Genomic DNA, 17,314 nt, shown 5'->3' on the forward strand with positions numbered 1-17,314 from the left:
AAAAAAAATTTAAGACCAATTTAAAAATTGAAGTATAAATTAGAGGCCAATTTACTAATAACACCTTTCTTTTTCCTTACAAATAATTTATTTTGATTGTCTTCGAAAATTTTTGTACCATAGTAGTATTATTTGTATATCCTTAAAAATATCTTCGTTTTTAGAGGTATATATCTGATATAGATGTAAATGTTTGGACTAAAGTATATGTATAAAACTGATATATTCATTTTTTTTCAAGATTTTTTAATATATTTAAAAGATCATATTTTTCAATATCCATATCCAAATATGTATCGAACAAAAATACATAAATGCTTCATTGAAATAAAAACAGGAAGATCACTGAACGTACACTTTATATCTAAAGATTTCTTCGCTTTTAACAAATCTAACGGCTACCCGATTGTCACCCCAAAAACATTTATCTACAAAACGGAATTGGCTGCCATTCTCTATGGAGGTTTTCTTCGACAAATCCTTTCAGCTTGGATTTGAATTTCATTTTCTGAAGGATAAGAACACGAGTTCAACCGAAACTTACTCCAATTCCTTGAGGAAATCAATGTTATCGACGAAAACCTGCAAATAAAGTAAAGAAGTCTCATAATCCTAACTGACAGAAGAGTCTTTTGTCCAGAAAGTTAATAAAACTCGGCATCAGAGCAATGCATACGAATTAGAGAACAATGTCATATACTTTCTTCGTTTTTGAGATATAGGTGGTATAGATGAACATGAAGCAATTAAGAAAAGTTTGGGTTTCAGACAGCAAGCATCAATGTATAAATGGTTCAAAAGGTATATATACCGTCTTCCAACCATCGGGATCTAAGCATGCGGTGATCTTGGTGTTAATACCAGGTAAAGGTCCAGGTTCCTGGGTAATTTTTCCACCAAAAAGTCTAACTGCCTCTGCAGTTTTGTAAACATCATCTGTGCCGATTGCAATCTGCAGAAACGCGATTAATATGCATTTAACTTGTTTCCAGCATATAAGAAATAAGGTCAGAGAAAACAAGTAGAATCATGAAACATACTGAATGCAGTTACGAAAATGATCTTTTTCACATTGAAGTGAAAAGAAAGCAGAAAATTTTCTACCTGAGCATAAGCATTTCCTTTGTCATAATCAGTGACCCCGTAGTTGTACGTTAACTCAAGCACAGCATTTTTATCTTCAGGCCCGTAACCCATCATGGCTATAGTATACTGAAGGAAAATTCAGAGACATATGTCAATGTATATTATCCTAATACTGTTACTAAAAGGTTCACGGAATATTTTCATCAATCGCATTAACACAAAAAACCAAAACATATAGCCATAAACAAAGCAATTCAGGACATGGGTGCCCGAAACAGGATGGTCAGATTTTCCTAGGTTTTTACATGACTATGGAGGATCTTTGTGGATTATATTCTCATATCCGTGTATTAGACACGAGTGTTGAACATGGTAAATTCAACAAAAATGAAGCGTTAGAGCAACATAAGAATATACACTTGAATCCTTTCTTTTTCCATATCTCTCCCTGGAATACATATTTTAACAGTTTCTATTCACCATACGGAATAGAGGAAAGTTATTTACCTTGTACTGTGGATTATCTCGTGTACGAAGAAGCTTCATGCCAAATGCCTGCAACAAAAGGAGATAGAAACTAAGACCTATGGCAAGACTTAAACCCCACGCACCAAAAGTAATAATAATAAAATAAAAGGGTGTTCATGAAAAAGACTGTGAATAACATCAGATACCGCGGCCAAATATCTGAAACTCTCACCTTCTCATAAAAATTTATGGAACGATCAAGATCGCCTACACGGAGCATTACTTGGCACAAAGGTTCAGGAGTAGGTCCCCTTTCAAGCAGTTCAAACTTGTAACCATCAGGATCCTCAATAAATGCAATTACAGTAGAACCACCTTTCACGGGACCAGGTTCTCGGGTTACTTTTCCACCCTTGGCCTTTACGAGCTCCACGGTCTTGGCAACCTAATCAGGGGAGCATTTAAGCATTCTGCTATGCAAACAAGGACATAGCAGTTCTAAGATACGTAACAGTCTATCATCTTGTTAAAATAGTTCGAACTTACATCCTCAACAGCAATACCGAAATGACCAAATGCAGTTCCAATGTCATATTTGTCAACTCCATAATCTGGTAATAACATTCAAGGAAAAAAATTATCTATGGCTAAGCTCATATGTACTGTCAACTCTACTATTCATGGATACACACGAAATTTATCTCAAATATATATATTTATATAGATACATTTCAGATTTATTATAGCTTAGAAAAGCCAATGAGTAGTCCACTAGGCGATAGCTTACTATAAGTGAGTTCAATAACGAAGTGAGAATCTTCTGGCCCATATCCAAGAAAGGCGTTCGTGTATCTCTCCTCTGGTATGTCCCGTTTCCTCAACAGCTTCATCCCCAGACACTCAGTATAGAATCTGCAACCACAAAATATTCGAGTTTGATACAAAGATTCAAACACAAGATTGTATACAAAAGAATAAATCCATTAACTCACATTCCGCTCACAAGATCAATAAAAAGAAACATGAACAATAGCGTTATCTCTTTTTTTTGGACAACAATAGCATTATCTTGAAATAACATACTTGATGGTCCTATCCAAATCCCCAACTCGATAAACGACATGGAGCATTCTTCGTTTGTCCTTTTCAACCCACTCTAGGGCCTCGGTTTCTTGTGCAGCAGCGGTGCTTGCTCGTACCACATTTCCAACCAGAGGCTTCCCTTGCTTAGTTTCTTCAGTTCTCGACATCTTAGAGGCTTTGAAACCAAAGAATTGCGACTGCGGAACAACTGGATAAGATTTCAAAAGAGATTACATTTACATCAAATATCTTCAAAATCATTTCTTCCATTCTATAAAACTCAATAGAAACTCCAGATATTGTTACTCATTCTCACAATCTGACAAGTGAGAAAAATTAAAGTATTTCAATAAATTAGTCCCTAAATATCACCTAGATTCTAAATTGGTCCCTAAATTTCAAAACATTCTAAATAAGTCCTCAAAGTATCGATATTGTATCAGCTAACTATCAATTTAGGTATTAAATGCCAGTTCAGATCTTATATAAAATATTTTAAAAACATGGGAATCCAATTGTAAATACGCTCATATCTATTGTATGAATAACTTGACTTACTAAAAAATTAACTGTGTCCTTAACATTCAGGAGGACTATTTTTTAACACATCAAATCCAAGCAAATCATACCGTAAGTATATTCATGTAATGTTTACAAATTTGGCTTACATGTTTTAAATATGCTACATCCCAAATTTAAGCTGGCACTTAACAATTAAGCTGGTATTGTGTTTTTGGGTGTCTATGCTCCATTTTAGCCTGAGAGCTGTTTTTAGTTGGTACAGGGTGGTTCACATGGTTTAATAGCGATGCTAGGAGCCACAGTTGTGGCCCAACTCGGCAGTCTGTTTAGATGCAAACGACACTTCCCGGACTTTCCTGTGACATAATCAGGAGACAAAACCTCCTTAGGGACAATTCCGGACATGCTAGAGGATTGACCGGCTCTCAACAGACAATACCTCACAGACTTCTCTAAACAGAATCAGGGACCCTCAACAAAGCTAATGGTGCGACTGACGATGATACTATACTTTGAGGATTCAATTGAACGTCTTTTGAAGTTTGGGACCAATCTAGAATCTAGGCCATAGTTTGGTACGCCTACTGCAATTAAGCCTAATATAATTTGCATTGTAAATCTGTTCTTTATGAGCTCCGGAGATTTCACATCAATGCTCGATTCCATATATTTCTTCAATCAATAATTAAATCAGTAAAAGAAATTCTAGGGCATAAGAGGAAATTAAATTGATATAAACACACACACAAAGTCTGCTTACCGCTGCCGAGATTAGAGAAACCGAGGTGCCGGTGAAGGTGAACCGGAGAAAGGGAAACACCAAACCGCGATGAAGAAACACCGCTTGAGCACCTAAACGGAGATAACGAAGGTCGTATTGAGGACGATGCCATGGGAATTATCCTCACCATCTTCACGAATTGTTATTTACTAAATTTTGTTTATTTTAAAAACAACAAATGAAAATTCCAATCAGTTTCAATTTCCTAGCAGAGCTGTCTATGACTGTGACCGTAACTGTAGCCTTTTCTCCCTCTACCTGAGTTTCGTTTCTTTGTTTCTCTGCTTTTGTCTGTGCAAAGTGGTAACCCAGAGTGCGTGAGCGAGGGTGAGTGAGGTTGTGAATTAACGATGATATAAAAAATGGTATAAATTTATTTTAGTCCCTCTATAATTTTTAAAATTCGAAAATTAAATTAATTTATCATTTGATCTCGTTATTGACAATTAAATTTGGTTATTCCGTCCCCTTTTATCGTAAAAATGTGTCATGCGTCACATTCTTTATCATGTTTGGGGTAAATTGAAATAAAATCAAAACTTTAAATACTTAATTGAGAATCTAAAAGCCAATTTTACTTTAAATTTTAATGAGTTAATTATTTATTTTGATATGATATGCTTTGATAATAGATTTATATTGTTTATTATTATAGTAATATTTTTTATTTTTTATTTTTTATTTTTTGTGTGATATTAAAATTTTATGAGGTCTAAATGAAGATTTTTTTTTTAAATTTCATATGGCCATAGTATATATGTTTAGACTTTAGATTCGATAAAAATATGTATTTGATAATTGATATGTATAAATAAAATATTTACTATAATATATTTAAAAATGATTTTATATTATATTTAAAATAAAAAGTAAGAATATAAAAATTTTCTAACCCACCCTTTTTGAGGGTTGCATTGCCTTTATGTGATCCACAATTTGTCCTCGACTAAGATAAGATGCTCCTTTTATTTTTATTTTTAGTTTCTAACTCAAAAAATGTGAACCGTTTTTTATAATCAAGGCCTAATCTATCGTTTTCTAATATAATAATTATACATTGAATTTACTTTTGCAAATACTTTCATTTGTCTTGTTTGATGTTGGAGAATTAGCATGTATGATTTTTTCTCATATTTATTTTCAATTTACTTTTCACGACTTCAGTGATTTGAGTCTTAATTTGATCTGTAATGAACCGAAAGTTACGGTATTGGAAATTGAGTCTTGAGTACTGTTTCCGTGAAATTAATTCATGAGTATTTATTAGAAATATTTATGAATTATAGTTGAATGGTTATTTAGTGTTTAATTAAGTGAAGTAGCTTGAATTTAGTTTAAATGACTAAATTGCATACGGTATAAAAGTTTAATTATAGATTAAAGATTAGTAAAGAGACTAATCTAGCAATTAGACCCTAAGTGCCATGTGTATGAATGTATGATATAACATGTGTAATAGTTGGTAAAGATATTAAATGTGTTAAAATAGTTTTTCTTATAGATTAAGTTATTTTATTAGAAGAATATTATATTATTAATATTATTATATAGAATATAGATTTATGAGTAAGTTAAAAAAAAAGAAAGAAAGATAGAAAGAGTTACAGAGAGCAAACGTGAGAAAGAAAGAAAGAAAGAAAGAAAGAAATAGAAAAGGGAAATTTTGAGGATTAAGGCCTTAAAGCTTGATTGGTAAGATGTTTTAGCTTATTTTCTTATAATTTTTATGTTTATGGATGCCTAATTGAAAGTTCTACATGTATGAGGTTAAAATGAAGAAAAATAGAAAATTTTTAGATATTGATTTAGTTGAACAAATTGAGGTTTTATGGGTTAAATTGATAGAAATTGAAGTTAGAAGTGAAAATTGAGTGATTTATTAAAAGAATTCTAAGTTAGGTTTAAATAGGGATTAAGTTGAATAGAGCTCAAAATATATGTTTTATAATGAATTTTATGAGTTAGAAATTGTTAATGAGTTGATTAAAGGAGAATATGAAGCTTAAGTTAAAGAAAAAAGATTAGTAATGGAAAAAGGATGAAATTGGAATTTTTGTAAAAGTTTGATAGAAAGGTGAAAATGTGTTTTATGAATTAGTATATTGATGATTTTTAATTGTATGATTGTTAGTAGCAAACGTAGCACCGGATACGTCATCAAAGAAGGGAAAAGAGAAAGTGAACGAAGATATCGATTAAATTCGATAAATAGTGGTTTGTATTTCTATAAACCGAGCTTAATCGTTATTTCTATATTTGATATTTATATTGTATGAAAATGTGAATGAGGTAAGTATTTTTACCATATTGAAATGAATGTGATTTTGAATACCCTATTAACAGTGTCGGGCTAGTCGGATATAGTTGACATGTCATAGGAATTGGAAGTATTGGGATATTCCGACATTGAGACGATGAGACACTATGTGTCGACTACTGTTAATGTTCCGGATTTGTTCCAATGAAGTACTTTGTGTACTATAATGTTAAAGTTCCGGATTTGTTCCGATGAAGCACTATGTGCTTATCCCGGAATGTGGGTTGGATCCGTGTATCCGTTAGTGTCCGAGTTATGTTAATAAGGGTAAATAAAGTAAAGATTATTAAAGTACTGATTGATATTGAATAATAGCAATAATGTGTTTGAATTACCATGTTTTAAAGTTGATTAAGCTATTGTTTATAGAAATACCATTGAGAGTATTCTCAGCGTACGGTTTGTTTCCATGCACAGGCTAGGTACGAAAGTATAAGGACTCAACATACAAGCCGATCCCCGAACTCAATTGGTGAAGTTTCTATCTTTTTGGAAAATGGCATTGTACCTAGGATGTCTTTTGGTCATTTTGAAAGTATCTAAGTTGTTAAGTGATATTTTGGTATGTTTTGTAAATGTTACCAAAACCTTAAGTATGGTATGTTTTGATATGTTAGTGAAGAGTAATAAGAGGAAGTGTTGGTAAATATTGTAGAGAGAAGAAATGAAGATGTTATAAACTTAGTTATCAATATTTTATACTAAAACAGATTTGGACAGTAACAGTAGTCTAATTTTGAAAATATACCAAAAATAGTATAAAATGAATTAGATGATGAATAAAATATGTAATTGAAGCTTAATGAATCTATTTTTATATGGAAGAAACAAAATAGGTAAAAGAGTTGTATTTTATGAGATATTTACTTTTTGGTGAAACAGGGTTAGAGCAATTTCTGGATTCCCTGTTCTGACTTAGACTTTAGAATTCCATATGGTATAATTGACAAATATGTTATTGGATTTCTGTACAGGAAGAAATTTTATTCGTAGTGCACAAGGGTCAGAGTAGCTAAACCCTGAAACATGGGAGAATTTTTCTAATAAACTGTACTAATTGGCCTGACCAAAAATTCTAGAAAAAATTAGTAAGTAGATATATGAGTCTAGTTTCAGGGAAAATTTATGGAATTGGATTTCGAGTTTCGTAACTCGAGATATGATTTTTTTAGCGACCGTGACGCAGATGGATAGTTTACTACGAAAACTGTTTAAGTGCTAAGATAAGTTTTGTAATGTCTCCTGCTTGACTCCGGCAACGGTCTCGGGTAGGGGGACGTTACATGATCAATATAGAATATTGTTATCAATGTAAGAAAACATGTGTTTCAAGTGTGTTGAAACGCATTATCCTCCTACTTATGGACAGAGGCGTAGTTAGGGGGTTGGTAAGAGTCTCAACCCCCTTAAAATGGAAAGTTTTTCATTTAGACCTTTTAAAATTTTTAAAGTTTTAAATTAGTAAATATAAAATTACACTTTGGTCCTCTCTAAAAATGATAAAAATTTGATTTAATCCTTTAACGTTTATAAATATATAGGCTATTAAAATGGTAAAATTACATTTTTACTATCATAAAAATTACAATTTAATTTCGACCCCTTTAAAAAAAATTTAACTTCGCCCTTGATCGTTCTAATCATTATTTAAAAAAAGAACAAACCTATAATGAAATTATTTTTAAAAAAATCTCATAAATGTATTTCAATTTAATTTATGTTTTTATATTAATTTTATTCTAATTATAAGTATTCAAACGTCTATAATTTGTAATTAAAGGTGTTCGTGACCAGCAGCCCACTAGTTTCGATTGGTCTGATCCGCTTTGTACTAGGCTTGAATTTAGTGTTTTAAACTTTGGCATGGTTTAATTCATTGTTCAAAATCTTAAAATATATATAATTAATTTTAAGTTAATATTTATATATTTTATAAATAAAATAAATAGAAAATACTATATTATATCTTAAACAATGAGAGTCGCCATTTGGGCAGGTTGGGCTAGGTTTGGAAATTTTTTAAAAACAAACCTAGGCCCTATCTTGCTGGACCCATAAACACTTTAATTTGTAATGATACCTATAAGAAAGAATGAGAATTTAGTTTAATTATTGAATTGCAAATCTCAATTACAAAATCTTAATGACGAGGGGTGGAGGAGCAATTTAAATGGTAATCTATACGGTTTAACCAAATCGAGTCCTTTCACTCAACTAAATTTTTTCCATTTTATTCATTCCAACATTTTAAAATTAAATATTTAGTCACTCTTTCATTAGTTGTCTGATAGAATTCTAACGCGACCTTTGTTTTATTGGCATGATAGTAAATTTAGGCCCCTAATATTTGTACATTATATAAAATTGATCCTAAATCTAAAAGGACAATTTTTATAAATGTTGCTTGAATTTGACATGTGGCACTCTGAGAGATGATAGAAAGACATCCATGGATGGTCCTTCACTTCTAGTCTTTCAAATTATCACCAGCTATCCAACCTCTCAGACGAGCCACCTCTTGTAGGACCACTTACTAGTAGCGAGAACATCACCAACATCTAACCAACTGATACTATAGCCTAGTTATCCACTTTTCAGTCTAAATACTCATCCAATTGTAAACACTCCTTTCAAAGGCTGTGAATCTCTTCCTGATAATAACAATATTGTATTGCCTTAAAGGAATAACAGAACGAATCCCACCACGTACATCTCTCACACATTCCACAATAACAACTCCTTAATAACAACCTGTCATGTCACAACTATCAGACAAAGGAGTATCTCATGTAAATACCTTTCAAGATGAAGGAGAAAGGATCTTCTTCTGCATAGCAACCTTGAGCATTTACTTTTTATGCCTAGGCTTCTCAACCTTCATAGCAATCTTACTCCTCTTGTCCTTCCTTGGTTCTCTACATATTTAAGTGAACTGACCTTCTTTCCATCACCCTCATCTCCTCTTTGTATCCTCCCTTGTTGATACCACTCATCAACAAAAAATTATATTGTACATGTCGAAATATTAATAACAAGTTAAAATAAATTCATTTATTATATTTTTATCGAATTATAATAATACTAACGAATTTGAACACCATTTAAATACATATTTTATTTTACAACATTATATTTAAAATGAATATTTTATATTCTCAAAAGCAATTTTAAGAATGCTAAAGCTTAAATCATAAACTAAACTTTTCAGCATCACGTTTTAAAATCACTCATCCATTGTATTTTTAAAAAACATTTTCAAAAAATAATACTAAACTAGCATTAGAGAATGGTGAATGTATTTGTTACTTTAGGGGTTAAATTAAATTAGTCCCTCTATTATATAAAATAGGTAAATTTAGTTATAATCAAATAAGGTCAAATTATAACAAAGTTAATATTATTGTTTAAATGATGATATGAAATTTATTTTTTATTTGCAATTCAGCTTCAAACAAATAAATTTCATTTGCAAAACCATAAAAGCTTTCAAAATATGAACTCTGCTAAACAGTAATTTACATGTTTTAAACAATAGATGTTAACTTTGTTGAAATTTGATCTTATTTGATTTTTTTTAATAATACAGAGATCAATTTCTTAAATTAGTCCTAAATCAAAAAATAAATTAGTTATTTCTATTAAAAATTTTATTAATTTATATTGTTAAAAACTAGCTGCAAAAAGAATCAAATAATGTCTTGTGATGTGTTATATGTACGTTACGGTGATTTAAAAAACTAATTTTTAACAATTACTTAACACAAGAACGTCCGTGGTAGTTTTACCAAATACTTACCAATTGCTTTCACTCTAGAGAACTATGCAGGTTCTAGAAGAACCTTATCACGTCACAGTTATGGAGCTTATTACCTTATTGTCAATAATGTTGACCAATTAAGGTTGACTCTGCAACACAAAAGGTTCATTCTTCCATGAAATTTTTGCATCAAAATTATTGAGTTTAACCCCCAAAAACCGCTTAAACAGTGAGTTTCCGCCATGGACGAGAAGCTATTCGAAGCTTCTCGCAAAGGCGAAACCTCAACTTTACTTCAACTCATCGAAGAAGATCCACTCATCCTCGAAGACAACACCCACCACGCTTCACTGGAGACTCCGTTGCACGTATCCTCCTCTCACGGCCACGCCGATTTCGTTCGCCAAATCCTTAACCAAAATCCAGGTCTCGCCAAAACGGCGAATCGCAAAGGGTACACCCCACTTCACTTGGCCTCTGCGAACGGACACGTCGAAACGGTGAACGAGTTGCTGAAAATTGAAAGGGAGATCGGCGGCCACGAGCTTTGTAGAAGGAAAGATGATAAGGGCCGTGTTGCTTTGCATTTAGCGGTGATTAAAGGACGAGAAAGAGTCGTCGGAGAATTGGTAATGGCTTGCCCGGAATCTATTAAAGAGATTACTGATAAAAAGGACACGATTTTGCATTTAGCTGTGAAGAATGAAAATGGATGTAAATTTGTTAAGGGTTTCATTGATGGGATTAAAGTTGAAGAGATGTTGAATTTGAAGGATGAAGATGGTAACACTGTGTTGCACTTGGCTGCTTTGAGGAAACAGCACGAGGTATATGTTAAACTTTTAAACTTTGTATTTGTATTGGTGAATTTAAATTTTAAATTTTTTGCTTTTATTTAATTTAGTTTGATTTGGGTTATTTTGAATTTGGTCATATTTAGATTTGAGTTATTTTTAATTTTAATTAATTTTTATTCGGGTCCTTCTATTTAAAGGTTTAAGTTTTCAAGTTACGAAGAGGGAAAGATAAAAATTATTTTTGGAACCGTAATTTTATTATATATTATCTTATATCTTTATAATTTTTGAAAGACTAAATTAAAATTTTATTATTTAGAGTCAAAATATAAATTTATTATATACTAACATATAATTTTATAAAATTTAAAGGAGTCAATATGATATTTTCCCATTTTAGGGGATCTAGCCTACCAACTCCTTTGACACCACCTTGAAGTTAAAGTTAGGTAATTGAGAGTTTGATCACTTCAAATTTGAATCATTTTGAGTTTCAGCTGTTTTGAACTCAGAGTTTAAATCATTTCGAACCGTTACAAGTTCTATATATTTTAAATTTAAATCACTTTGAATTTAAATTAGATTTTAGTTTAGGCTTATGGCTTCAAGTTGTTAGCTTTTATGATTAAAATCAAGTTTAGGGTTCAAGTTAATGAGATTTGTTTTTTTATTTAAAAATTCTATTTCAATTGCGGACTTCATTTGTATCTTTCTTCAAAATTTGCATAATATTAAATATATTTATTGAGTTTATAATGATTTTTTATTTTTTTTCTCAAGATAGTATGATGCTATGGATTTATTGATGACAATTTTTTAGGGAAACTGCTGACACACTAAACTATTAGATTAGAATGTTTTAAATCTAGATTTAATTTTACCTTTGTTTTTAATATAAGGACTAAATTTTGATTATTGTCAAAGTACAGGTATTAGCAAATATATTTTTGAACTTTTTTATGCAGGTAATGAATTTACTACTACAACAACCTGAACTTGATGTGAACGCAGTGAATTCCAATAATCTAAAGGCTTTGGATATATTGCTAAAAGGTCCAAAGCAATCAAATCATGAAGAGATTGCCCACATGCTCCATCTTGCAAGCATGCCAAAACTTGAAAACCAAGTATTAACCGACTCATCTCGAGCTAACAATGCAGTGATCGAAGTAGACATGACGATGAAAGACTCAACCTCGGAAAAGAATACCATGGATTCTTTCAAATGGCTCGAGGAAATGCGAAGAGGTACCATGGTAGCGGCAGTACTAATAGCTACCGTGACATTCGAAGTAGCATTGAATCCTCCTGGGGGAGTTTGGCAAGACGGGGGAAATGTAGATTCGAACGTGGATAGGCCACTTACGGGGAACCACAGACAAGGCAAATCGATTGCGGGAGACGTCTCACCGAAGAGCCTAACTTGGTTCTTGGTGTGGGACTCCATTGGATTCTTGGCATCCACGAACATCATAGTAATGTTGACGAGCCCTTCGAAGCTCAAGGCGAATTCGATCCGATGGGAGTACGTTCGGTTAATGATGTGGTTAGTGATTGCTTCCGTTCATATGGTCTTCCTATACGGTGTCCAATTGACAACTCCTTCGTATATTTTCCAACGAGCAGTGATAGCGCCTTTTGTGTTCTTTTACGGTGTTGTAGCCTCCGTTCAGGGTGGTCGTTAATGACCGATTGGCGCGACCTAGCTAAAGAGTTATGGAACAAGAAAAAAAGATAAAACAACATTTTGCAACACACAACCATAACAAACATAATACTGCGTTAAGGATTATGCAGATTAAGTTGTTGTAGCATATTGGAGGTTATCGGTTTGAATGTGTTTAAACACGTAATATTCACTTATTATCTGAACGATTTGTGTTTAATTAAAAAATTATTATTTTATCCATTAATTGTAAAATAAAAAACTCCGTAATTAAATTTATAATAATCTCAGAATGCAAAATTAATTATCCATAATTTTTTATTAATTAAATAGCAATTTACATTGTTATATAGTTATAGAAGTATGAGTATATGGATCCATAATGAAAATGATACTTTGGGTTTTAAACTTGAAATCCCATAAATCATTATTTCAGCAATAAATTTGGTCGGCCCAAAGGAGTCCTTAGCCCATTAATGATACTGTAATTGGTACTTGTGGAGGAAAAATAAATTATACATATATATTAATTAATTTTTTTAGAGTATATTTTACAATTTATTAAATATAGAGGTTTCTTTTTGTACAATTTATTAAATTTGGTTGGCTCAGAGGAGTCTTTAGCTCATTATAGGCTTTTATCATATCTGCTCTTTTTTCCCCAATCCTTAAATAAAAAATAACATACTTGAGCATACCCGAACCCACGTTCTCTTACATTGACAACAATACTGATGTCAATCGAGTTAAGACTCAATCAATAAAAAAAATTTATACCATTTTAAAAACACTTTTCTTATCCTACTCATATATAGACTAAAATTTGAACAAATAAAATAGGAAAATAGTTCGATCATATCATCAATAAAAACATAATTCTCATAAAAAATAAAAAAAATCATCAAAAATCATAAAAAATAGAAAAAAATAATTATTAAAAAAACAAAACATAGAAAAGGGTTTGGTTTGGCCATTCATTATGTATAGGATAAAAAACCAAAACGCAAAATAAAGCTAATCTAGAGCTTTTCTACCCTTAGGGTTTTGGTTTTACTAGTAGATGATAAATGAAATTTTATTATTTTAGAAAAAGGGTAAGTATAAAACTTATACATAAATTTTGTTTTAATGTGCAGATTGATATATTAAATTTTTATCTGGTGCAATTATATACATGAATCTTTGATTGTAGTTCAAATATATATATACAACTCTGATTTTGATTCAATTATTTACATTTAAATAAATAAATATATCAATTTATTTTTATAGTAACTATAATTAGTATATGCAACATGTTATGTAAAATAATGTTATAATAATAATTATATTAGTGGTCCGTAAAAAATGGATCAAATTAACATTTTAATGTATAAAATTGCACAAAATCAAAGTTAAATGTTTGTTAGCAATATTATGGCATGTGCTATATTGATTGGCTGTCGTTTTTTAGTTTTTTAGGTGAAATGATCACAAAGAAAAGCAAAACTGCAAGAAAAAGGATCAAATTACACAACATGTAAATGTTGATGGTTAAATTTTTTTTGGAATAAATATTAAATTGAAATGATTTATAAATATTGAGAGTTAAAGTTGCTACTATGTCAATTTCAAAAGCTTCCACCATTACCTACCCAACAGCAACAAAAAATGATAAAACTAAATCGTTGAGAGACCATTTTTTAACTTTTTATAGTTGGGTGACTACAACTTTTTTACTAATAGTTTAGTGATCAAAAAAGAAATTTACTAAAAATTAAGTGACTACTAGTACAGTTTACCCGTAAATTTAAAAATAAAGGAAAATGGCATAAAAACAAATTTAATTCATCAATTAGATTCTTTGTTTTTAACAGCTCACAAACATGGTATTGATTTGAGACACTTTTGTAGTTTTGTTATATGAAGAGGAACATTAACTTGGGTAAGAGAATTTAGGCCATTGTTATTTTTTGCTAAATCCAAAGACTAGTAGTTTTTTTAGGTTTTGTCATTTAAGAATAGGATTATTTCTTTGTCTCCATAAATTTGATAGATAAAAAGTAAATTTTAGAATAAAAAGTCTATAAATTTTTTTTTCAAATTACTATTAATAAATATTTTATTTAATTTTAGTTATTAATATTTATGTCAAATTTATAAATTTAATTACGAATAAGAACAATCTTATTATAAGTTCTGATTATATATATTCTTTTTGACTCATTGCCTAAAATTATCTATAACCCCTCTCCAGCCCATAAATAGGAGAATAATATGCTTCAACGCACTTGAACCCACGTTCTCCTGCATTGTCAACAATACTCATGTCAATCGAGCTAAGACTCAATCGACATAAATTTGGTACCTTAACGTTTATAATATTATTAGTTAGTTTAAATATTTTATTTTAATTAAAATGCTAACGTGAATTTTTAGAATTGTTAACATCGTTAAAATTATTTGTTAAATTCAAGTTCATTATAATGTCATTTTTTATCACGTCACTTTTGAGTGAGTACATTTTTTTTAATTTAAAATGTCACACCAATAATTTTAACAGATTAATCTTAATGGTGTTAACAACTGAACTTGAATTTTTTAATCCAAAAAATAAATGGATTAAATACTTTAAAATAAAAATATAAGATGAAATTTTAAATATAAAAAAAAATACAAAAACTTTGAGCATACTATTTAGTAAAAATAATTAATATAAAATTAATTTAAATGATGAAATAGAAGAGGAAATAAATAATTAAAATATATTAAAAAATAACCTTCCGAATTAATCTCTTCCAATCATGTCATTATCATGTTGGAATGATTAAGAAGAAAGTCCAAGGACAAAAGATGATAATCACATGACATGAAAGTAATGTGATATTTAATTTTTCTTTAAAAATTTTAAATTTCATTAAATCAACGACACTTCCTAAATTTTTTTGTGTCAGGTTAAGCTCCATCAATAAAAATTTAGATTTCATATGTTATACATTAGAAACATTGATTTTAATATAATTATATACACAAATTTGTTCACCGATCGAGTGATTCGATTCATTCTTTGCCTGACTTGGGTAGGAATAGTTTTCTCTCAAGTTACCCTAACTCGAATATTTGTTACATTACTAGTGAAGTTCAAAAACTCCACAAACATGGTAATTTTTAATTTAATTGTGGAGTTAAATAAATACACTGTTAATAAACTAAATAATAACCCTAAATATTAATACAAAAATATCTTTATTAATAGGGTAAGTATTTGGTATACTGGTGGCGTATTTTTTTATTCCACAAATAACTTTAAAAATTTGATATGTGCCTCTTTTTTAAATATTTTACTATACTCTTATAATACACTTGTCAACCTTCTAATTCTAATGATAGAGTCTAAAAGCTCCACTAACAATGTAATAATAATTTCCCTTATTAATATTATATTAGTTTTTTTTAAATCGAGTCACTGCCCAACTTGACTCAGCTCATAAACATTCATGTATACTATAAAACTTTAATTTTAATTTAATTCTACAACTAAAAATTTTCGGGATAAATCTCAAAACAATACATATAAACTTTGATTTTGTGTAACTTTACACATGAAAATTTCAATTGATTCAATTTTTACAAATCACCGACACAATTATTAATATACAACCATTTACCTTTATATATTGCATATTTATCTAATACGTAAATAAATTGATGTATTTATTATTTAAATGTCTACAATTGATTCAAAATTGAAATTTCATACGTATGAGTACACCAAATAAAAAATTCACGTATTAGATTGCACATTAAATCAAAATTGGTACGCAATTTTAAGTTTTATTAAAGAAATTATAAAATCAAACCATTTACACTCACTGGATATTCTAAAACCATTCATGGCTTTCCATTTTCTTTAATTTATTTCTTTTCTAATAAGTCATTTTCAATGTTTCAAGCATTCCAAAATTAGTAGAATATTGGAAAAGTCACAATGTACGTGGTCTTCTTCATTTGAATTAAGGATATTACTTTTTTTCAAGAATTGGATCCGTGATATGATATGAATATTTCAACAAAGCTTTTGATTAAAGTGTTATAAAATTTAGATATATAAGTATACTTAAATCTATCGATTTTTTAAAATCTTCGGATCTTATGGTTTTGATCTTTCAAATTGGCACAAAGTAATTCAGAGAATGTGGTTTCTAAAGATGGGATGTTAGAAAAGTTACGTATATGTAATTTAAGGACCATAACCCTAATATATATAATTTTTGCACATTAATCCTAATTTTTTATTAGTTCCTCATTAACTAGAAATTAGTTACTAGACTATCTACACATATTTGGCCTATACTTTATTTAATAACTAAAGTCTAATAAACCTTAATCAAATTAGACCACTTTTAAATTGGGCTAACCTTTTATGATAGTAAATAATAACATGTAATTACTCTTCACATATACGTGATGTCCATATTTTCCAACATAAAGCACTCTTGAATCTATTGTTATTTAATGGATTCCATTGATTGTAGTTCGTTAATATATGAGTTGAGAGGGTAAGGGTAACATAGGTATACTTGTTTAAGGGTTGAGTTATTTATCTAAATTTGAAGTTTAGTCTAAAATTTAGGAGGATTGGGACAAAAATATTAGGCCTGAAAGATGGGTTTAGACAAAAAATTTGAATTCATTTAAAATATAGATTGGACTCGAGCTCAAACTGTAATACCCCGAAAATTTTTATAGTAAAATATTATCCGTGATATAGTAAAATAAGGAAATAAAGTGACAAAAAGGGAAATTTTGAGTTATGTCAATATTGGGAAGTATATTATGACATATTGATTCAAGAAAG

At 30.0% G+C, this 17,314-nt stretch overlaps 2 protein-coding genes across 2 annotated transcripts; one reads left to right on the forward strand and one right to left on the reverse strand.

Annotated features, from left to right (window-relative positions):
- Window positions 1-294: 294 nt before the first annotated feature.
- LOC107932790 (probable lactoylglutathione lyase, chloroplastic) lies at window positions 295-4,326 on the reverse strand. The gene is made up of 9 exons (XM_016864886.2): window positions 3,920-4,326; window positions 2,638-2,845; window positions 2,342-2,466; window positions 2,101-2,165; window positions 1,787-1,999; window positions 1,594-1,641; window positions 1,105-1,212; window positions 812-952; window positions 295-582 (listed from the first exon to the last, which is right to left on the reverse strand). The coding sequence occupies exons 1-9, from the start codon at window positions 4,068-4,070 to the stop codon at window positions 541-543; spliced, it is 1,101 nt and encodes a 366-aa protein (XP_016720375.2). The 5' UTR covers window positions 4,071-4,326; the 3' UTR covers window positions 295-540.
- A 5,719-nt stretch (window positions 4,327-10,045) lies between these two features.
- Window positions 10,046-12,718, forward strand: LOC107932807 (ankyrin repeat-containing protein BDA1). Its single transcript, XM_016864904.2, has 2 exons — window positions 10,046-10,841; window positions 11,777-12,718. Exons 1-2 carry the CDS (start codon window positions 10,257-10,259, stop codon window positions 12,494-12,496), a joined length of 1,305 nt encoding a protein of 434 aa, XP_016720393.1. The 5' UTR covers window positions 10,046-10,256; the 3' UTR covers window positions 12,497-12,718.
- The last annotated feature ends 4,596 nt before the right edge of the window (window positions 12,719-17,314 follow it).

This window comes from Gossypium hirsutum, chromosome A08, assembly GCF_007990345.1.
Source record: "Gossypium hirsutum isolate 1008001.06 chromosome A08, Gossypium_hirsutum_v2.1, whole genome shotgun sequence".
Taxonomy (NCBI): Eukaryota; Viridiplantae; Streptophyta; class Magnoliopsida; order Malvales; family Malvaceae; genus Gossypium; species Gossypium hirsutum.